The 19326-nt window shown below is 45.7% G+C and overlaps 1 protein-coding gene across 2 annotated transcripts in view; it reads right to left on the bottom strand.

The window, feature by feature from the left end:
* Positions 1-19326, bottom strand: part of scaf4a (SR-related CTD-associated factor 4a) — a 160194-nt gene that overhangs the window by 37670 nt on the left and 103198 nt on the right. For both annotated transcript variants that reach the window (XM_072513999.1, XM_072514000.1), the window contains exons 10-15: positions 13183-13368; positions 13007-13095; positions 11315-11505; positions 10847-10947; positions 5669-5782; positions 4365-4521 (exon numbers count right to left, since the gene is read on the bottom strand). In XM_072513999.1, the coding sequence (XP_072370100.1) occupies positions 4365-4521; positions 5669-5782; positions 10847-10947; positions 11315-11505; positions 13007-13095; positions 13183-13368 (838 nt within the window). The remainder of the gene's footprint in view (positions 1-4364; positions 4522-5668; positions 5783-10846; positions 10948-11314; positions 11506-13006; positions 13096-13182; positions 13369-19326) is intronic.

Below are 19326 nucleotides of genomic sequence, written 5' to 3'. Positions count from 1 at the left end.
TAAACATCCTGTGGCGGCAGTGCTTACAGGCCTGAGAATTTTTCTCCCTAACGAGGGACCAGACAGGGCTGCCCATTTTCCGTTATTGTTTACATTGACTATAGAACCCCTGGCTGAGGCAATTAGACAGGTTCCTTCGATTTTTGGGTTATATAGTGGAGGGATGCTGCATAAGATCATGCGATACACGGGTGATGTGTTGCTGTTGGTGTCTATGTTGTATATTTCGGCTCGTTATTATTGACGTGGGCTGTTCTCAGGCTACAAATTAATTTTACCAAGTCTGTGGCTATGCCATTGGGTGGGCTTAGAGGGTGACATCCCACCTTTCCTAACTTTCCATTCAAGTGGTGCCTGTTGGGAGTTTACTTATCTTGGTGTAGTGATTACCCCCTCCTTGAAGCATTTGTAAGGGCCAAATTTCCCCCTGTCAATTGTGATTATTAGGTGGGACCTGCTCCGTTGATCAACCTTGCTGGTTTCTTGGTTGAGCAGGATGGCATTTATTAAGACAAATATGTTGTCTTGATTTACTGTACCCTTTGCAGATGCTGCAAATCTTGCTTTTTGCCAAGGTCCTGAAGGCAATTAATGGGATGCTTAATTTTTCATATGGAACAAGAGAAAACCTTGTTTAAAACTGCAGTGTCCCAGTTCATTGAGAGAGTGTGTGTGTGTGTGTGTGTGTGTGTGGGGGGGGGGGGGGGGGGGGGGGGGTGGGCATATATTAAGATGCATCAATTAGCCTTGCTAATTGCTAAATCTTAGGTTTATAAGGGAATGGGTCAGAGAGGACCTCTCCTCCATTTGGCTTGACATTGAAGCACGGTTGGGTACAAGCCCTGTTGTTTTTCAGGGATTCCAAGGCTCGGTCTGCCAAGTGTGACAATCCTATAATTAACTTTAATTTTAATTTTGTAAATAAATTTAGAATACCCAATTATTTATTTCCAATTAAGGGACAACTACCATGACCAATCCACCAACCCTGCACATCTTTGGGTTGTGGGGGTGAGACCCACGCAGACACGGGGAGGATGTGCAAACTCCACACGGACAGTGACCCGGAGCTGGAATCGAACCCAGCTCCTCGGCGCTGCAAGGCAGCAGTGCTAACCACTGCACCACCGTGCCAGTCCAGGATCCTATAATTATCAACACTCTCCGAGTGTGAACGATGACCCGTCAGTTGGAAGGTAGATCTAAATGAACTTCCACACTTTCTCCCATTCCGGGCAACCAGTTCCCACCAGGTCTTATGGACAATGCATTCAATATCTGGAGAGCTACAGAGGCATTTGTAGGCTGAGACACATAATCAGTGGTGAGTATAACTGAAAGAGACCTTGCAGTCAGTATTAATGAGGAGACCTGGGGTAATCTGTGGGTATATGACAATATTCTGTAACAAAACAAAGGAGCCTCAACTCAACATATTACACAAGCTGCATACCACACCAAGCTTAAGACACAAGTTTGATCTTGCTATATCCTCGATATGCCTGAAATGCCAGGGCATTACATACACTGTGTATGGACCGGTGTCAAAATTCAATCCTACTGGTCTGGTGTGCTTAGAGAGCGCGAGAGAATATCCGGCACGACCTTTGAATTTGATTCGTTGTTCTTAATTCTGGAGTTTCCAGATAGGTGAATCATTGACGTTAATGAAAAAAAGGCTGCATAATATCCCAACCTTTGCTGCGCGGAAGATCTTTTGCTCCTGGATCAATGCTAAACATCCTTCAATTCAGAATTGCATTAATTATAATGGAGTGTATCCATTTGGAGTTCTTAACTTACATACTCCCCTCTGAAGAGGATGCATTCCAGGAAGTATGGGACTCTTATCTCAAGTTTAAAGGTTCCGCTATATCTGACTTGATCCTACAAGAATTTTCATAAGTTATGTGGCACCGCTTTGAATTCGCTGTATGTGAAGGCATGCACCAGTTTGTCATGTTTGACTGGCCAAGTCCTCTTCTCCCCTATTCTCTAGTACACCCATTTTTAATAATGTATTGTACGGTTGGAAACATCAAGTCTGAGGACCAACTGTGTTGGCATTCTCCGGTCGTTTTCTGTACTCGTTTTTGTCGGAAAACTGTACTAGTTTTTAATGCGTTTGTTGCGTTATTTGTAAAAATGGGAAAATGCTAATAAAAATATACATTTTTTAAAAGCTGCCTTTTTTCTTTTCTGACAACATGGATTATGTTATAGTCAATCTGCCATGTTTTTACGCACACACCTGGCCTGTTTGTATCCTTGTACCCACCTCACAGTTTACTTGTGCACCTAATTTTGTATTATAGGAAATTAAAAATATGTTGGAATCAAATTTGACATTCAATCTACAAGTGACTGAACACGAGAAGTATAATCTTCTGTAATTAAAAGTTTGTTTTCATATTAGCCCATCACTCAAGTGATTTTTTAAGTTTAGGACTGGTTAAAAGACTGCTGTGAAAAAAGCTAATAGTGATTAAAAAGCTCACCTAAACTTATTTACAACCATTTTGTCTCATTTTGTTCTCTCTCCTAATCCAATCTTTCTTTCCCTTTCTTTATTTTGCTTCCGATATTTGATTTGACACCAAATTCATTGCTCTACCTTACACTTCTGGGTTCAGACTGCACCGCTCATTAATAACTCTTCAATATGAACGAGGGGAGGGTTAACGAGGGGAGGGATAACGAGGGGAGGGATAATGAGGGGGATTGAGGGGAGGGTTAATGAGGGGAGGGTTAATGGGGGTAGGGATAATGAGTGGGGGGATGAGGGGGATTGAGGGGAGGGTTAATGAGGGGAGGGTTAATGAGGGGAGGGATAATGAGGGGAGGGTTAATGAGGGGAGGGTTAATGAGGGGAGGGTTAACGAGGGGAGGGATAACGAGGGGAGGGATAACGAGGGGAGGGATAACGAGGGGAGGGATAACGAGGGGAGGGATAATGAGGATTGAGGGGAGGGTTAATGAGGGGAGGGTTAACGAGGGGAGGGTTGCCGAGGGGAGGGATAATGAGGGGGATTGAGGGGAGGGTTAATGAGGGGAGGGATAATGAGGGGAGGGTTAAAGGGGAGGGTTAATGGGGAGGGATAATGACGGGGAGGGATAATGAGGGTGATTGAGGGGAGGGTTAATGAGGGGGATTGAGGGGAGGGTTAATGAGGAGAGGGTTAATGAGGAGAGGGATAATGAGGGGAGGGTTAATGAGGGGATGGTTAATGAGGGGAGGGATAATGAGGGGAGGGATAATGGGGGAGGGTTAACGAGGGGAGGGATAACAAGGGGAGGGATAACGAGGGGAGGGTTAACGAGGGGAGGGATAACGAGGGGAGGGATAACGAGGGGAGGGATAACGAGGGGAGGGATAACGAGGGGAGGGATAACGACGGGAGGGATAATGAGGGGAGGGATAATGAGGGGAGGGTTAATGAGGGGGATTGAGGGGAGAGATAATGAGGGGAGGGATAATGAGGGGAGGGATAATGAGGGGAGGGATAACGAGGGGAGGGATAACGAGGGGAGGGATAACGAGGGGAGGGTTAACAAGGGGAGGGTTGACAAGGGGAGGGTTGACAAGGGGAGGGTTGACAAGGGGAGGGTTGACAAGGGGAGGGTTGACAAGGGGAGGGTTGACAAGGGGAGGGATAATGAGGGGAGGGTTAATGAGGGGGATTGAGGGGAGGGTTAATGAGGGGGATTGAGGGGAGGGTTAATGAGGGGAGGGTTAATGAGGGGAGGGTTAATGAGGGGAGGGTTAATGAGGGGAGGGTTAATGAGGGGAGGGTTAATGAGGGGAGGGTTAATGAGAGGAGGGATAACGAGGGGAGGGATAACGAGGGGAGGGATAATGAAAAAAAAAATGAGAGAGAAAAAAATAACTCTTCAATATGGTTGGATAAGGGCATACAAGTTGCTTGCCCTGTTCACAGGCCCCACACACCCAGTACAGGACAATTGCAGAAATTTGCTGGAAGGGCCATGGATAAGGTCAACAAATGGTTGGCATCATTTGTTCACCACTGCAAAATCTGGCTCAGTGGGAGAATTGTCAGTGCTTGGCTGGTAAACTGTAGACCAGACTGACAGGCTCTCATGCAATCTCCAGTTTAACAAAGTGAACATTTCCTCCAGCCATTCATTACTGACCAAACCAATGGAAATGAGATTTTTAAAATGTGTCAAGAGTCCTTACCTGCAGCATTATTAGCAAAATATTCAGATGCTTACATGTTCCTTCTCAGGACTTCAACATTCTGATAGTTAATTAAGACCATAGGAGAAAAATAATTCATCCAAAATATTGCTGAAGAGACTTACTGTACAGCCAAAAGCACAATAATGGTGCTGGTGCTTACCTGGACAAAGTGTTTCATTGTCCAGCATTCCTCCTTCACACAAACGCTCCAGTTCTTCAGGTTTAATTTTATCCCAAGGAACATAAGATACCCCAAGCTCTATGTCCCAAAACTGTTTGTATTCTGTTTTCATTCCCTTGTTTAAGGCCCAGGCAATCTGAAAGGCAAAGGACTTTATTTGGTACACATCATATTCAAATAAAGCATTTTTTATTTGTCCCATTAGGAAAAGGTGTGTGATATAGTTTCCCACTCACAAAAGATAACTTAGTTTGACAAAATATCCCTGACTCAGGTTTCTGATATTTCTTCAGCAGTGAACGTTGAGAAAGCATTTCAGAAACAACCAGTCTTATAAACAAAACAGGGATGGTGCTGGGTTTCTGAGCAATTGCTCAAAAAGGATATACTTCTTTGCCATAGCCCGGTGTCACATTCTGCTGTTCAATACACAAATATATCTATAAGTATCATTTCTATCCTAACTCTACTGCGCTGTGACCCAACAGTAAACAATCTACAAACATGGGGCGAGATTCTCCGACCCCATGCCGGGTCGGAGAATCGCCGGGGGCTGGCGTGAATCCCGCCCCCGCCGGTTGCCGAATTCTCCGGCACCGGAAATTTGGTGGGGGCGGGAATCGCGCCGCGCCGGTTGGCGCCCCCCCCCCCCCCCCGATTCTCCGGCCCGGATGGGCCGAAGTCCCACTGCTAGAATGCCTGTCCCGCCGGCATGGATTAAACCACCTATCTTACCGGCGGGACAAGGCGGCGCAGGCGGGCTCCGGAGTTCCTGAGGGGGCGCGGGGCGATCTGGCCCCTGGGGGTGCCCCCACGGTGGCCTGGCCCACGATCGGGACCCACCGATCCACGGGCGGGCATTCTTTTCCTTCCGCCTTCACCACGGTCTCCACCATGGCAGAGGCGGAAGAGACTCCCTCCACAGCGCATGCGCGGGGATGCCGTGAGCGGCCGCTAACGCTCCCGCGCATGCGCCGCCCGGCAATGTCATTTCCGCGCCAGCTGGTGGGGCGGAAATCAATCCGGCGTGGGTCCAGCCCCTCAAGGTTAGGACTCGGCCGGTCAAGGGGCGGAGGATTCTGCACCTTTGGGGCAGCGCGATGCCGGACTGATTTGCGCCATTATTGGCGCCGGTTGGCGGACATCGCGCCGATACCGGAGAATTCCGCCCATGATGTGCACAAACTAAAAACCAGGTCATCAAGTTTATTCACTGAAAAAACAGCTATGGTGCTTGGAGAAGATCCAACTTTGCAAAATTCTGCATCCTACATAGTGCATACCTTTATAGGCTTTTGATTAACTTTGAATGTTCCTCTGCTAAGCTTCTGTAAGGCTCGGTATGCATCCTGTCTATGAACCATCACAATGTAAGCACAGCCTCTAGGAGGAATCATCTACGATAGAACACAAAATTGATCAAAAGAGTTAAGAGATTCCAAATGAAGGCAGCAACATGAAGGAATACACAATCAAATTAAATAGACACATTCTGATGACAGATTATCGAACTGAAAGATCAACCCTGTTCTCTCGTCACAGATGCTACCTGACCTGTGGAGTGCTTCCAGCATTTCCTCCTTTTATAACTATTCATTGCTATGTTCCAAATTGTTCTGGCAGGAAATGTTACTTTCAGTGCAATTATGAATACTTTTCACACTAGGGTCACCACATGATAAGCAGTTAAAGGGAATTAAGGAAAATAACAAAGTTGTATTTCTTCAGTTCAAAGAGAAAATAATTTTTATTTCTCTGTGAGGGTATATGTTTTATTTCCACATTGACTTGTCATCTATAACAGGAACATTTGTATCAGAAAGACTACAGAACTAATATTTACTGTAGCTGTACTTTTTTGCAGTGGTTGATCATATTTTGGTATTCATTTTATTTTTAAAACATTGAATATGCATTATACATGGAATAAAAATGTTAGCTATTTAGAAATAATGCAAATATAAAAGCATCTAATGGAGCTAATTTCAAAGGGACAGGAAAGCATAGCATGGTCATAGAATGATACAGCGCGGGAGACCGTGTAGCACATGATTGTGCCATTTCTTTGCAAGAGCCATCCAATGAGTTCCATATCCCTGTCCTTTCTCCATTGCCCTTAAATCCTTTCCCCCCAAATGTTAGTGGAAGTATTACTGAATCTGCTTCCACCAAGCCATTCACTCAAAAACAGAAACTCGCTGTGTTCAGAAAGATCCACACCATGGGCGGGATTCTCCGACCCCCCGCCGGGTCGGAGAATCGCCGGGGGCTGGCGTGAATCCCGCCCCGCCGGTTGCCGAATTCTCCGGCACCGGATATTCAGCGGGGGAGGGAATCGCGCCGAGCCGGTTGGCAGCCCCCCCCCCCCCCCCCCGGAGATTCTCCGGCCCGGATGGGCCGAAGTCCCGCTGCTGGAATGCCTGTCCCGCTAGCGTGGATTAAACCACCTCTCTTACCGGCGGGACAAGGTGGCGCGGGCGGGCTCCGGGGTCCTGGGGGGCGCGCGGGGCGATCTGGCCCGGGGGCGGGCCTGTGCCGTGGGGGCACTCTTTTCCTTCCGCCTTCGCCACGGCCTCCACTGCGCATGCGCGAGGATGCCGTGAGCGGCCGCTGACGCTCCCGCGCATGCGCCGCCCAGCAAAGTCATTTCCGCGCCAGCTGGCGGGGCACCAAAGGCCTTTCCCGCCAGCTGGCGGGGTGGAAATCAGTCCGGCACGGGCCTAGCCCCTCAAGGTTAGGGCTCGGCCGCTCAAGATGCGGAGGATTCCGCACCTTTGGGGCGGCACGATGCCGGACTGATTCGCGCCGTTTTTGGCACCGGTCAGCGGACATCGCGCCGATTGCAGAGAATTCCGCCCCTCGTCTCTGATTCTTTACCAATTACTTTAAATCTGTGCCCAAGGCAGCAGACTCTTTTGCCTCCAGAAACATTTCTCCTTATTTACTTTATCAAAACCATACATCATTATGAACATCTCTAATAAATAGCCCCCAAAACTTCTTGGTTTAACAAAAATAACCCCAACTTCTCTACTCTCTCCGTATAACTGAATCCTGCAACCCTGGTACGGCGCTAATAAATCTCCTCTGCACCGTTTTTCAGTTCAGCATCAAATAAATGTTTTATTTATTAATTTACATGATCTGGGTGCTACTGAAAAAGGCAGTATCTATTGCCCATTTTGAGTTGTCCACAAGGTGGCTGGAGGGCTGCCTTAGTGGTCCGCTTATTTCACGAGGCAGGAAACAGTCAACCACATTGTCATCGGTCTTGAGCCACATTTGGTTAGACTGGGTCAGGATAGGTTTCCTTTCCTAAACAACTTTAGTGAGCCAGGTGGGTTCAGACAGCAATCCCTCGTGGCCATGACAGCTTCCTAGTCACCATTACTGCTTCTATTTTTTTTATTCCAGATATACTAAACTGATTCACAAACTGCTATGGTGGAACTTGAACTCAAGTCTCCAGATTATTAGTCTATGCCTCTCGATTAGCCGTTAACCAATCAACTACAATAACCACCCCAAATTGACAATCTCACCAAGAAGAATCATAAATATATTTTAAACTGAACTGTCAAACTCCTGCAATAGGGGGGTACCCTTTTTAAGATTGCAATGACATGTCCTGTATCTGCCTGTGCTCTCCTGACTTCATTCAGGAGCACCTTAAAATAAAAGGTGATTGATTTAAGAATTAGTTCAAGACCAAACACACAAGCTAATTTTCAATAACACATTTAACTTCAAAATGCACTTAACCCCCATCTGGCCCTCTTACCTCCATCGTTAATTCACTGGGGATGTTTCTGGGGAAGGTGGGACATGTGCAAGAGGGATGCTAGGCACCTGAACCACATTGGGACCAACATCCTTGCAGGCAAGTTTGCTAGTGGTGTTGGGAGGAGTTTAAACTAGTTTGGCAGGGGAACGGGTCAGAATATTAGTAAAATAGAGACACATCATGCTAGAATAAAGGAATCAAGTCAGAGTGAGTTCAGCTATGTTGAACGTCAAGAGAGTACGGCTGGATGGTCTTACTTATAATACCATGTCCCAGTCTTAAGTGGCCATTGCCAAGCCCTCCAGAGCACGGCCCAGTCGCTAGGGGAGGTCTCCCAGTCCCATGTCGGCATAGCCGAGGCTCTGGACATGCCCCATCTCAGTTGGGCATAGCCGAAGCACTGCAGAGCATGTCCCAGTCACTGTGGAGCATCAGCACTGTGCTGCAGACTTTGGGGAGCCGCCAGGGCTGGCAGAGCCAAATGCGCAGGGGCAGCTGGCTCAACCTCTACCCCGGGGTGAAGCCCAAGACTCGATAGGCACTGACCAGGAGGAGAGGGTGCTGGGTGCCAACCCGGAACCACCCTACAGAGTGACGATGGAGGCCAGCCGCTCCCTAGAAACCCACCCCACTGACAACTGCATGTCTCGGAGTCAACACCCAGAACAGGATGGCAGAGCGGAGCATGTGCCACTGGCGGGTGCTCTGGGGCCATTCGGCCCCACAGCCCCCAGAGGATGCCCACGATGGGCATCGAAGGCCACGGGATGTGATAGGCAGCAGGTTGCATCCGCCGTTGATGTGCACCCTGGAGACACACCTGGACCCAGCGGTAGAGCACAAAGGCTAAGCAAGTCGAGGATCACGAAGAGGACGCTCAGGGATTGGGGTGGGGGGGTAGCTGGGTGCATTGTGTGGGGAGCACCATTTGGGGGGGGGGGGGGGGGGGGGGGGAAGGGAGGAGGGGAGAGAAATAGGGCAGTTGGGGACCAATATGACGCCTCTGGCACTATCTTCTGCAATGCGGGCCAGGTACCAATCCCATACCCCATCTGAGGTCCTGAATGCCTCTTCCAATCCGCCCGCCAATCCCCCCTCCAGATTCCATGTGCAGGGGATGGGTGTGAGCGAGCATTCAGCAGACTGGCAGGGATGACACTATGGCAAAGAATGAAGAGCACCAGTGCTCAGCTTTCTGCGGGTTATCAACTCCCCTGCCCTCGACAGCAACCCGCTGACAGTGCCAACTCAAATCCATCACCTTGGAGTGATGCTACAGACCTTGGGTGGGGAATTGGGTGGGGGATTGGCCGGGGGTGGGGGCAATGTACTGCTCAATGACAGCCTAGGTGGCTGCATGGGGCTCTTTGTAGCGGGTCTCCGCATTGGTCACCAACCTCCGTACTGGCGTCATTAGCCAGGTCTTCAGCAGGTACACCTTATCCCCCAAGAGCCAACCGACCATCCTGGGGTGGTCCTCGAAGAGCTGGGGCTGTCCGACTACCCCAGGATGTAACTGTCTTGCATACTCCCTGGGAAGCAGGTACACAGGTGCATGATCGTCATGTTGTGGTTGCACACAAGCTGGACGTTCAGGGAGTGGAACCCCTACCTGTTGATGTGAGTCACACCCTGATGGCATGGTGAGCACAAGGCGACATGCATGCCACCTATTACTGTGTGGAGTTTGCACATTCTCCCTGTGTCTGCTTGGGTCTCACCTCCACAACCCAGAGAGGTGCAGGCTAGGTGGATTGGCCACATAAATTGCCCCTTAACAAAAAAAAAAAAATCTTATTTATAATTTCTAATATTGACACAAGTAGGCTTACATTAACACTGCAATGAAGTTATTGTGAAAATCCCCTAGTCGCCACATTCCGAAGCCTGTTCGGTACCCTGAGGGCGAATTCAAAATGTCCAATTCGCCTAACAAGCATGTGTTTCGGGGCTTTTGGGAGGAAACTGGAACACCCGTAGGAAACCCACGCAGGCAGGGGGAGAACGTGCAGATTCCGCAAAGACTGTGACACAAGCGACGAATCGAACTTAGGACCCTGGCGCTGTAAAGCAACAATGCTAACCACACTGCTGCCGTGTCACCCAGCAGCATTCAAGTGTCCATTTCCCACATGTGAACTGAGAGTATATGTGACAGAAAGATTTTCTGCAGAACAGGTAAAGTCAAATGCAATCTTGGCCTCACTTAACATCCAAATTTATCTGCCTTCTTGCCATAACGCCCAAGAGGCCCACGGGGAAACCATTATTGATCTCCTCATGGGACTTATGGAGGACGAGTTTCCCAGGTAAGAGGCAAAGGCCAGCCAGCTGGGGTTCGTTAGAACTGAACATAAAAGCAAGTCCAAACAGGTCCTGAGCAGTTACTGTGGATAGTTACTGCCATGGGCAGATTATTGTAAATACATCTTTGTTTCCCAAGCTGGCTTCCTCGGTCATTGAATTTCCATCATGAATCAGTGAATGGAAATTGAGGAAAGGAGCCATGGTTGATTTTTAGCCCCTTCCCAAGTCTTTAGCTACTGAAATCAACTGGGAACTTGATGTTCTGAATATCTCAATTACAGAGCAAGCAAAGCACTTACACATTGAGCTAATCTGTGAACACATATTTAATCCAATGCGACACGATAATTTCAACCAGAGATATACTTACATTCAAAGATTCTATTTGGCCAAATTCTTCCAGAAGATTTGCAACATCTTGCTGCGTTGCTCTCTTGTCCAGTTGTCCTATCCAGAGTGTTGTGCTGCAAACTGAAGACATATTGAAAACCTTAAGCTCAGAATGCTTTATTTTAGCAGAATGAAAAAACATATTTAGCAATAGATTTGGGCTAAAGGAACACAGCAGAATCTCACATTCAGGCGTTAATGCACTCACTTCGCTTCCCTTGATTGGAGGATAATGACTCCTTTTTAAAATGAATAAATTAGTGTAATATAATGAGTAATCCACCATTTTTAAACTTGTAAAGATGCTAGTAATTTGACTATAAAAGTGATTTTGTCATTTATGGGGCAATGGTTCGAACAAATTATGGTCATGGCAGGGTGCTCTTTTAAAAATAGGATGAAATATAGCATGGTACAATGGATTTTCTTCTAGATTCAAACTACCTACCGCTAACAATTTTAGATTTAACTGGTGGAAGTCCTTTTTGACGACGTTCTCTCTCTTTCTCTCTTTCACGTCGATCTTGAGATCGCGATCGAGGAGAGTGTCTACGCCTATCTCTGGATCGTGACCGAGAACGCTTATGTCTTGACCTTCGTGATCTGGACCCAGACCGAGAACGTCTCCTCTTTGGTGATCTGTGGAAAATATGTATTTTATATATCCAGTAAATTAAATAATTTTTGAAGAAATATTCAAATGCAGTATTCACATCAGTCCATACTTTAAATATTAGAATAGTTCGCAATTTTTGAATTTAGTATTTCTACTATGTTCCTACTTGCTGTCCCTTTTTATATGCAAATATACAATCTGTCACACTGGTGGGAAGCATGGTTTTCCGCTCTGAAGGCAATGTTAATCCTACATGATACTAAAAACATAAGAAACAGGAGGAGTAGGCCATTCAGCCTTCCCCACCATTCAAATGGGTTGAGGTTGGGTAGATTTGATCATCTGAAGTTGTGATGATAAGCTCCACCCAACCTCGACCCATTTGTTTTCATCCCATTTCATTTTAACTGCCTTGTCTTTTTAATATATATTTAACCCCACCCATCTTATCAGCCTTTCCTTACCCTTTCTCCTCTTTGCTTCCCCCTTTCCAACCCCTCCCCCCCACATCTACATCTATCACTGTTCACCCACTGATGTTAGTTTCCCTGCTGTTTGGCCTTTCACATCTTTTGTCCTCTCTGGGGACTGCCATTAGCACTCTTTCCCCTTGGTTTCTGTGGCCATTAGCACTGGGTTTCCCTGAGTTTCTGTGGCTATGACTCATCTTTCATTCTCACTCCACAGTATAAATATTTCCCACTTTCTCTATCTGTAGGTTTTGACAAAGAGACATTCGACTCAAAACGTTAGCTCTTTTCTCTCCCTACAGATGCTGCCAGACCTGCTGAGATTTTCCAGCATTTTCTCTTTCGTCGTAAATTATCCCTTTGTGTCCAAAGATGTCGGGTTAGGTGGGTAAAGGGATAGGATGGGGGAGTGGGCCTAGGTAGGATGCTCTTTCAGAGGGTTGGTGCAGACTCAATGGGCCGAAAGGCCTCCTTGTGCACTATAGGGATTCTATGGATTCCAGATATTGTGTAAAGTCGATAATCATGCAACATTATCAGATGACTTGAATGTGACATCTGGTTGAGTAGCTGTCTATATCTACACTTTGATTGGTCAGGGTTGATTTGGTGAGCAGAGTTTTGCACTTCTAGAGGCACATGGGGCACGCACAAGACTGAAACATGCGAAGCACGTACAGTTTCAGCAGAGTTCAGCGGTGATCGGTGTAGAAATTAACCGTGAAGCCACAGTGCTATCCACTTGTGCTACCGTGCTGCCCACAAGAAAGCTGGGGCATGGATGACATGGAAAGATTAGAAGGCATGGGTGCAATGGGTCGGAGGGGTTGGCTTGGGAAGGAAAGGATGATGCAATTAGTTAAATACATTAATTTGACTGCCAATATTTGCAGGTCTTTGCTAAAGGATATCGCAAACCAAATATTAGGTGACGGAAAATGGATCAGAAACTCTGCATCTTGAATTGTTTGTTTACTTTTGTGATCATAAATTTAAATCGACAGATTGCAAGTATTTGTCCCATAGTACTTTTAAATCTTTCTGTTTTTCTAACCTTGATCCAGACCGAGTGCGTGACCTATTTTCAACACTATGGCGCTTTGGTTCCCGTGTGTCAGGCTTCTCAATCTCCATATCGACTTCCTTCAAATCACAAGATGATGATCATTAGCTTATGATCCACAAAAGTAACTCACACATTACAAAATTATTAGTTCTGTGAAAACTCACCTGTTGCTGTTGTTGCTGTTGCTGCTGTTGAGGTGGTGGTGGTGGTTCACTTGGTGTTTGGTAGTCTTGCTGAAAAATAGGCTGCATAGGCGGTGCTGGAGGCATAGCAGGCTGAGGCATAGCTGCATACGGATGAACAGGAACCATCCCAAATGTTGGTAACTGTCCATTGGGAGGTGGGGGCATCTGAAATAAAAAGTAGTAAATTAGTATCTGTAATTTTTAACACAAATTATGCAAAAATGAACTGAAAGTACACTATTTTGTGCAAAATGAAAGTTCTAACCTTAGATTTAGAAGTGTATCATGCAACAGTAGATATTTAAGACACATACTATTGGATACGGCAAGATAAGCAAGAAGGAAAATTAACAGATGACCAATCTCATAAACGGTTCCATAGTTAGAACCAAGTGATTTCCCATCACTGTGTCTGGGATACCACCTATTCAAAGGACAGCTTCAATTTTCTTAATCACAGGGAGGAAAATCATACTTTTGTACTGTACAGACAATAAAATACACCATTTTCAATAAAAAACACATTTTTGAAAATCCCAGGCCACTCCCTTTAAACTATGTCACCATGCCTCAAATTAATGGTATAGAAACCTGTCTAGCCAATCAGCAAAGAATCGGATAAGCCTCGTCCTTTAATGCATTTCTGAGATGGCACTAAAAATGTCACCATTCTTTCACAATAAATGTACCACATGCCAATGATTCCCTCTTTTCAACCCTCAGGTGGCTCATGAAGAACTCAATAGAAATGTGAAAAGGGTTGCTTTGTGATATTTTACTTCACCAAATCATAAAATCTCTTCTCTCTGTATAAGCACTTTTTATAACTAATTTACAAAAAATATAAACCATTCCAGAAAATCAAAATCTATGGAAGGATAGCAAAAAGAAAAAGCATCACTGTTCAGAACATGAGAGCAGGAAAATCGTTCTAATTCACTGATTAATACACCTGAAAGGTTGCCTGTGCTGAAAGGATGTTCCTTATTACAAGCAGCCCTCGACTTTATGGTGTTCAAGTTATAATGAACAGCAATTCTGATGTTTAGAAATTGACGCCTGGTTTTGACTTTCCGCCGTCTGTTTCAACTTTACTATGCTTGCACCAGCGCGATGCCGCGCCAGCCAACACGTTCAAACATTCATACCTGCGCATCAACATTCCAAGCTGTCCATCTCCCCGGCTCGATGTGATGTACAGTATAGCAAGTGTACATTACAGTACTATATTTCTGTATGTATTTTTAATGTTGATATGATTGCTTTTCACAACATATATACATTAATGTTGCTGTATTACTCGTCCAAGTACAAACTTTTTGGTTATTTTGGTGAGACGAGATTATCGGAGTTTGGCTCATCCTCCCATTTATAACATGGCTCTTATGGGAAAATAATTTCCGAGGTAGGATGCTTTAACTTGGTTTCAGGGACCAATTGTGTCCCAAGTCCAAGGACCGCCTATATTCAAATGATGCCATTATACCCAAATACTGTAACTTCTCATTAAGGGAAAGAAATTACCTCTTCCCAGATGGTCCTATGTTATCATATTGTGCACGCCAACTAAGAATTCCATTTTTTGTTATATAACACACTTGTGGATTACTTCCACTGGCTCTTCCATTTAGTGACAGTAAAAGATCATTATGTGAAGTTGTTTGTGGAATTTGGTTAAATATCAATACTTGCAACTATGAAGAGTGGATGATGTCCTGTCACATGATCTTAGGTCACAACTCTATTGTCATCTCAAAATGACACCTAACCTGCATTAAATCAGCCTCCTGACCAAAAAAGTGTAACAGTACTGCTGGAGATTTCACTGCAGCAACATGTGCAAGAGTGCTACTGATCTCCAATATCGGCAAACCACCACTCATACAGTGACCCACTCCACTGCTTCCTCCTAGTCAATTGTGCTTAACAACTTCCCCCAACAGTCACCTGAGGCCGACAATCATCAACAGTAGCGTCCAAATTCCTGTCGGTGGAAAATGAAAAACGCAGGCTGCAAAACTCACCAAAAGTCAACTGACAATAAAGTCAGGTAGATTCTGTCAACAACCGATGCATTCAACAGAGTTAAAGGAACTATTAAACATAGACATAGACATAGACATAGAACATACAGTGCAGAAGGAGGCCATTCGGCCCATCGAGTCTGCACCGACCCACATTAATCCCTCACTTCCACCCTATCCCCGCAACCCAATAACCCCTCCCAACCCTTATGGACACTACGGGCAATTTTTAGCATGGCCAATCCACCTAACCTGCACGTCTTTGGACTGTGGGAGGAAACCGGAGCACCCGGAGGAAACCCACGCAGACACGGGGAGAACGTGCAGACTCCGCACAGACAGTGACCCAGCGGGGAATCGAACCTGGGACCCTGGCGCTGTGAAGCCACAGTGCTATCCACTTGTGCTACCGTGCTGCCCCATAGTGTACGTTGGGGGTTTATATGGCAAGGTTAAAAAACTAGGTTTCCCATCAGGGATACTTGTTGAACATGAACTCAACCACAGCCACCAGAAAGTTGGAATCCTCAAACTCAAGTGAGATGGTAAGATGGATGAACATTATCGATAAGACCAAATTTACACTCCCAACAGGAAAACATGGGCCCTGCATGCAATTAACCTGGCACAGCAAACCATGCCGCTAAACACAGACTGGACTATTGGAACAGACACCATTGCATTCACTTGATACAAGTGTCAACGTCTCTAGTGTATATGAAATTTCAAAGCCAGGTGATGCATCAGCTTGACAAACTTCATGACAGTATCAAGATGCTTAACAGTGCCTGCACAATTCACCTTAGATAAACTGAACACAGCCCTATAGACAGCCCAATCTGGAAAAGGAGCATGTCCAGAGGGTACTTATCCGAAGTTTTTAAAAGTATTTGAACCCAAAGTAAAGAGATGGCTTGTCTCCTTCTCTCTGAAACCAATAAAAATTCCATCAGTCTGGAGGGGTTAAAATAACTGGCCCCTTAAAGCAGTGAAAGAATATTTGTGAGGCCTCCAGCTACCATCCAATCTCCTTTGCACTGGTTACAAAGCACTGGAGAGTACTGGGGAGTCTACTAAATAGAACAGGGACAAAGAGCAAGTGGGCTTCCTGAGTGGCCGCAACTGTAGTGTCTAAGTGGCAGCATTAAAAAATACACTGAAACAAGCATCCAGTGCTAACTCAAGATTGATGAAGCACTCGTGGACCTGACAGTGGGATATGGCAGAGGATGGAATCATGAACTACTTTTCAAGCTCCTCACCATGCAACATGGCAAACAATGATCTATCTTCTGAACTCCATGCTTAGCAACTGAGATTGAAGTGTGTACATTTGTACTGAGAACAGATAAAGGATACTGAACAACCAACTCCCACAGGGTTCTGTCCTGGCATCCAACATTTATACGAGCTATCTGCCTGAAGCACAAGTGAGGGAGATGGTGGTGTCGTAGTAATGTCACTGGATTAGTAACCTAGAGGCCCAAGCTTTAGCACATAGATTAAAATCCCACCAGGACAGCTGGTGGCATTTAAAATTCAATGATAAAATCTGGAGTTGAAAGTTTGTTTCAGTAACGGTGACCATGAAACTACTAATTGTCATAAAAACATCTGGTTTATTAAAATTCTTTAAGGAAGGAGATCTGCCAGCCTTACCTGGTCTGGCATACATGTGACTCCAGATCCACGGTAATGTGGTTGATTCTTAACTACGGTCTCAAATGGCCTCCTAAGAAATTCAGTTCAAGGGCAATAGGGATGGGCGACAAATGCTGGCCTCACCATTAACTCCCACATCCCACGAAAGAATAAATTAAAGAGGCCTGCAAATTCATACATGATGGCATTACCAAACAAACAAAACAGGAATCTCTTGGTTACGGAGATTTTTTTAAAATTTGGAATGTTGCCATTATTGGCACGCCCAACATTGATTGTCCATCCCTAATTGTCCTCGAGTAGCTGAAGACGATGCTTCTTGATGTAACAGATGCTAAGTGATTTGCAGAGAATAAAACCTGCTTCCACTGATGTTGCCTTCAACCAAAGCCACAAAAGACTCTGACATTCCAGCTCAACATTCATCAAGCCCTTAAATTCTCTTTCTGTGGCTTGGAGGCAAATCAGGCCAAATACCTCTCCTACTTTTAAGTCATGCTCAACCACACTGTCATGCAGACAGCATCTTCAGAATCTCACAAAAACAAATACGATCAATCTAAGCCAGAAAGTCAATAGATCCAGATGGAGAACAATGTTCAAACCCTTCATAGGACATCAATTGTCCTGCTATATACAACAGAGGACATGCTCTCCCACATGGCAACAAAGTCCGCATGTCAAATTCCTTGGAAGTCCAGCTGAATTCTACGATGGGAATTAATACCAGCACACTTTTATTGACACCAACATCCTGGCTGCCTGTGCTTGTAAACAGCACACTGCAAATGTGCAGTCTCGACAGAATACAACCACTACATCAGTGAAGGTAAGTCCTAACAATCTGCCTTAAACCTAGAAAGCTATTTTGGACCATCGCTGAAGCCCTTTACCAACTTCTTGATGACAGATGGCGTAATGCTTGGAAGAACTGAGACCTTCTCAGCCCCGGGGTCAGTGTGTGTAGAGTTTGCATTCTCCCCGTGTCTGCGTGGGTTTCACCCCCACAACCCAAAGATGTGCAGTTTAGGTGGATTGGCCACACTAAATTGCCCTTTGATTGGTAAAAATAATAGTTGGATTCTCTGAATTTTGTAAAAAGGAAGAACTGTGATCTACCAAACAGAGTCCCTCGGCTCCACGGTACAACCTAAAGAATCAAATCATCCTCAAATAGTGGACAGCCATCAACTGCCTTAGACTCTGAAGCACATCATGCCCCTCAGGAGGAAATTTGCAGGCAGCCTACAAGATATCCACATGGTTAATGGAAGCTGTGGCCTGGTCATCTGACTTGGATATTGGATTTTAGTTTTGCTCTGATCATGTGAAAGAAGAAACCACTAGAAATTTGGGTTCCGGTCAGGTAAGTGCTCACAAATACCGAGGCATATATTGTTTAAAATAGGCGTGACTATTAAAGTGTCTTTCTGCTCTCGATTAGTATGATTCAAATTTAATTGGATAGGATTTGTTTACTGTCAGTGTACAGAGGTACAGTGAAAAGTATTTTTCTGCGAGTAGCTCAACAGATCATTAAGTACATGAAAAGAAAAGGAAATAAAAGAAAATACATAATAGGGCAACACAAGGTACACAATGTAACTACGTAAGCACCGGCATCGGATGAAGCATACAGGGGTGTAGTGTTAATGAGGTCAGTCCATAAGAGGACCATTTAGGAGTCTGGTAACAGTGGGGAAGAAGCTGTTTTTGAGTCTGTTCGTGCGTGTTCTCAGATTTCGGTGTCTCCTACCCGATGGAAGAAGTTGGAAGCGTGAGTAAGCCAGGTGGGAGGTGTCTTTGATTATGCTGCCCGCTTTCCCCAGGCAGCGGGAGGTGTAGATAGAGTCAATGAATGGGAGGCAGGTTTATGTGATGGACTGGGCTGTGTTCACGACTCTCTGAAGTTTCTTGTGGTCCTGGACCAAGCAGTTGCCATACCAGGCTGTGATGCAGCCAGATAGAATGCTTTCTATGGTGCATCTGTAAAGGTTGGTAGGAGTTAATGGACATGCCAAATTTCCTTAGTTTCCGGAGGACGAATAGGCGCTGTTGTGCTTTCTTGGTGGTAACGTCGACGTGGGTGGACCAGGACAGATTTTGTGTGATGTGTACCCCATGGAATTTGAAACTGCTAACCATTTCCACCTCGGCCCCGTTGATGCTGACAGGGGTGTGTACAGTACTTTGCTTCCTGAAGTCAATGACCAGCTCTTTAGTTTTGCTGGCATTGAGGGAGAGATTGTTGTCGCTGCACCACTCCACTAGGTTCTCTATCTCCATCCTATATTCTGACTCGTCGTTATTCGAGATCCGGCCCACTATGGTCATATCCTCAGCAAACTTGTAGATGGGAGTTGGAACCAAATTTTGCCACACAGTCGTGTGTGTACAGGGAGTAGAGTAGGGGGCTAAGTACTCAGCCTTGCGGGGC

The sequence above is a fragment of the Scyliorhinus torazame genome, chromosome 8 (genome assembly GCF_047496885.1).
Source record: "Scyliorhinus torazame isolate Kashiwa2021f chromosome 8, sScyTor2.1, whole genome shotgun sequence".
Lineage (NCBI taxonomy): Eukaryota > Metazoa > Chordata > Chondrichthyes > Carcharhiniformes > Scyliorhinidae > Scyliorhinus > Scyliorhinus torazame.
Note: the sequence above shows the minus strand (reverse complement) of the source record. Positions and strands in the feature narration are given on the sequence as shown.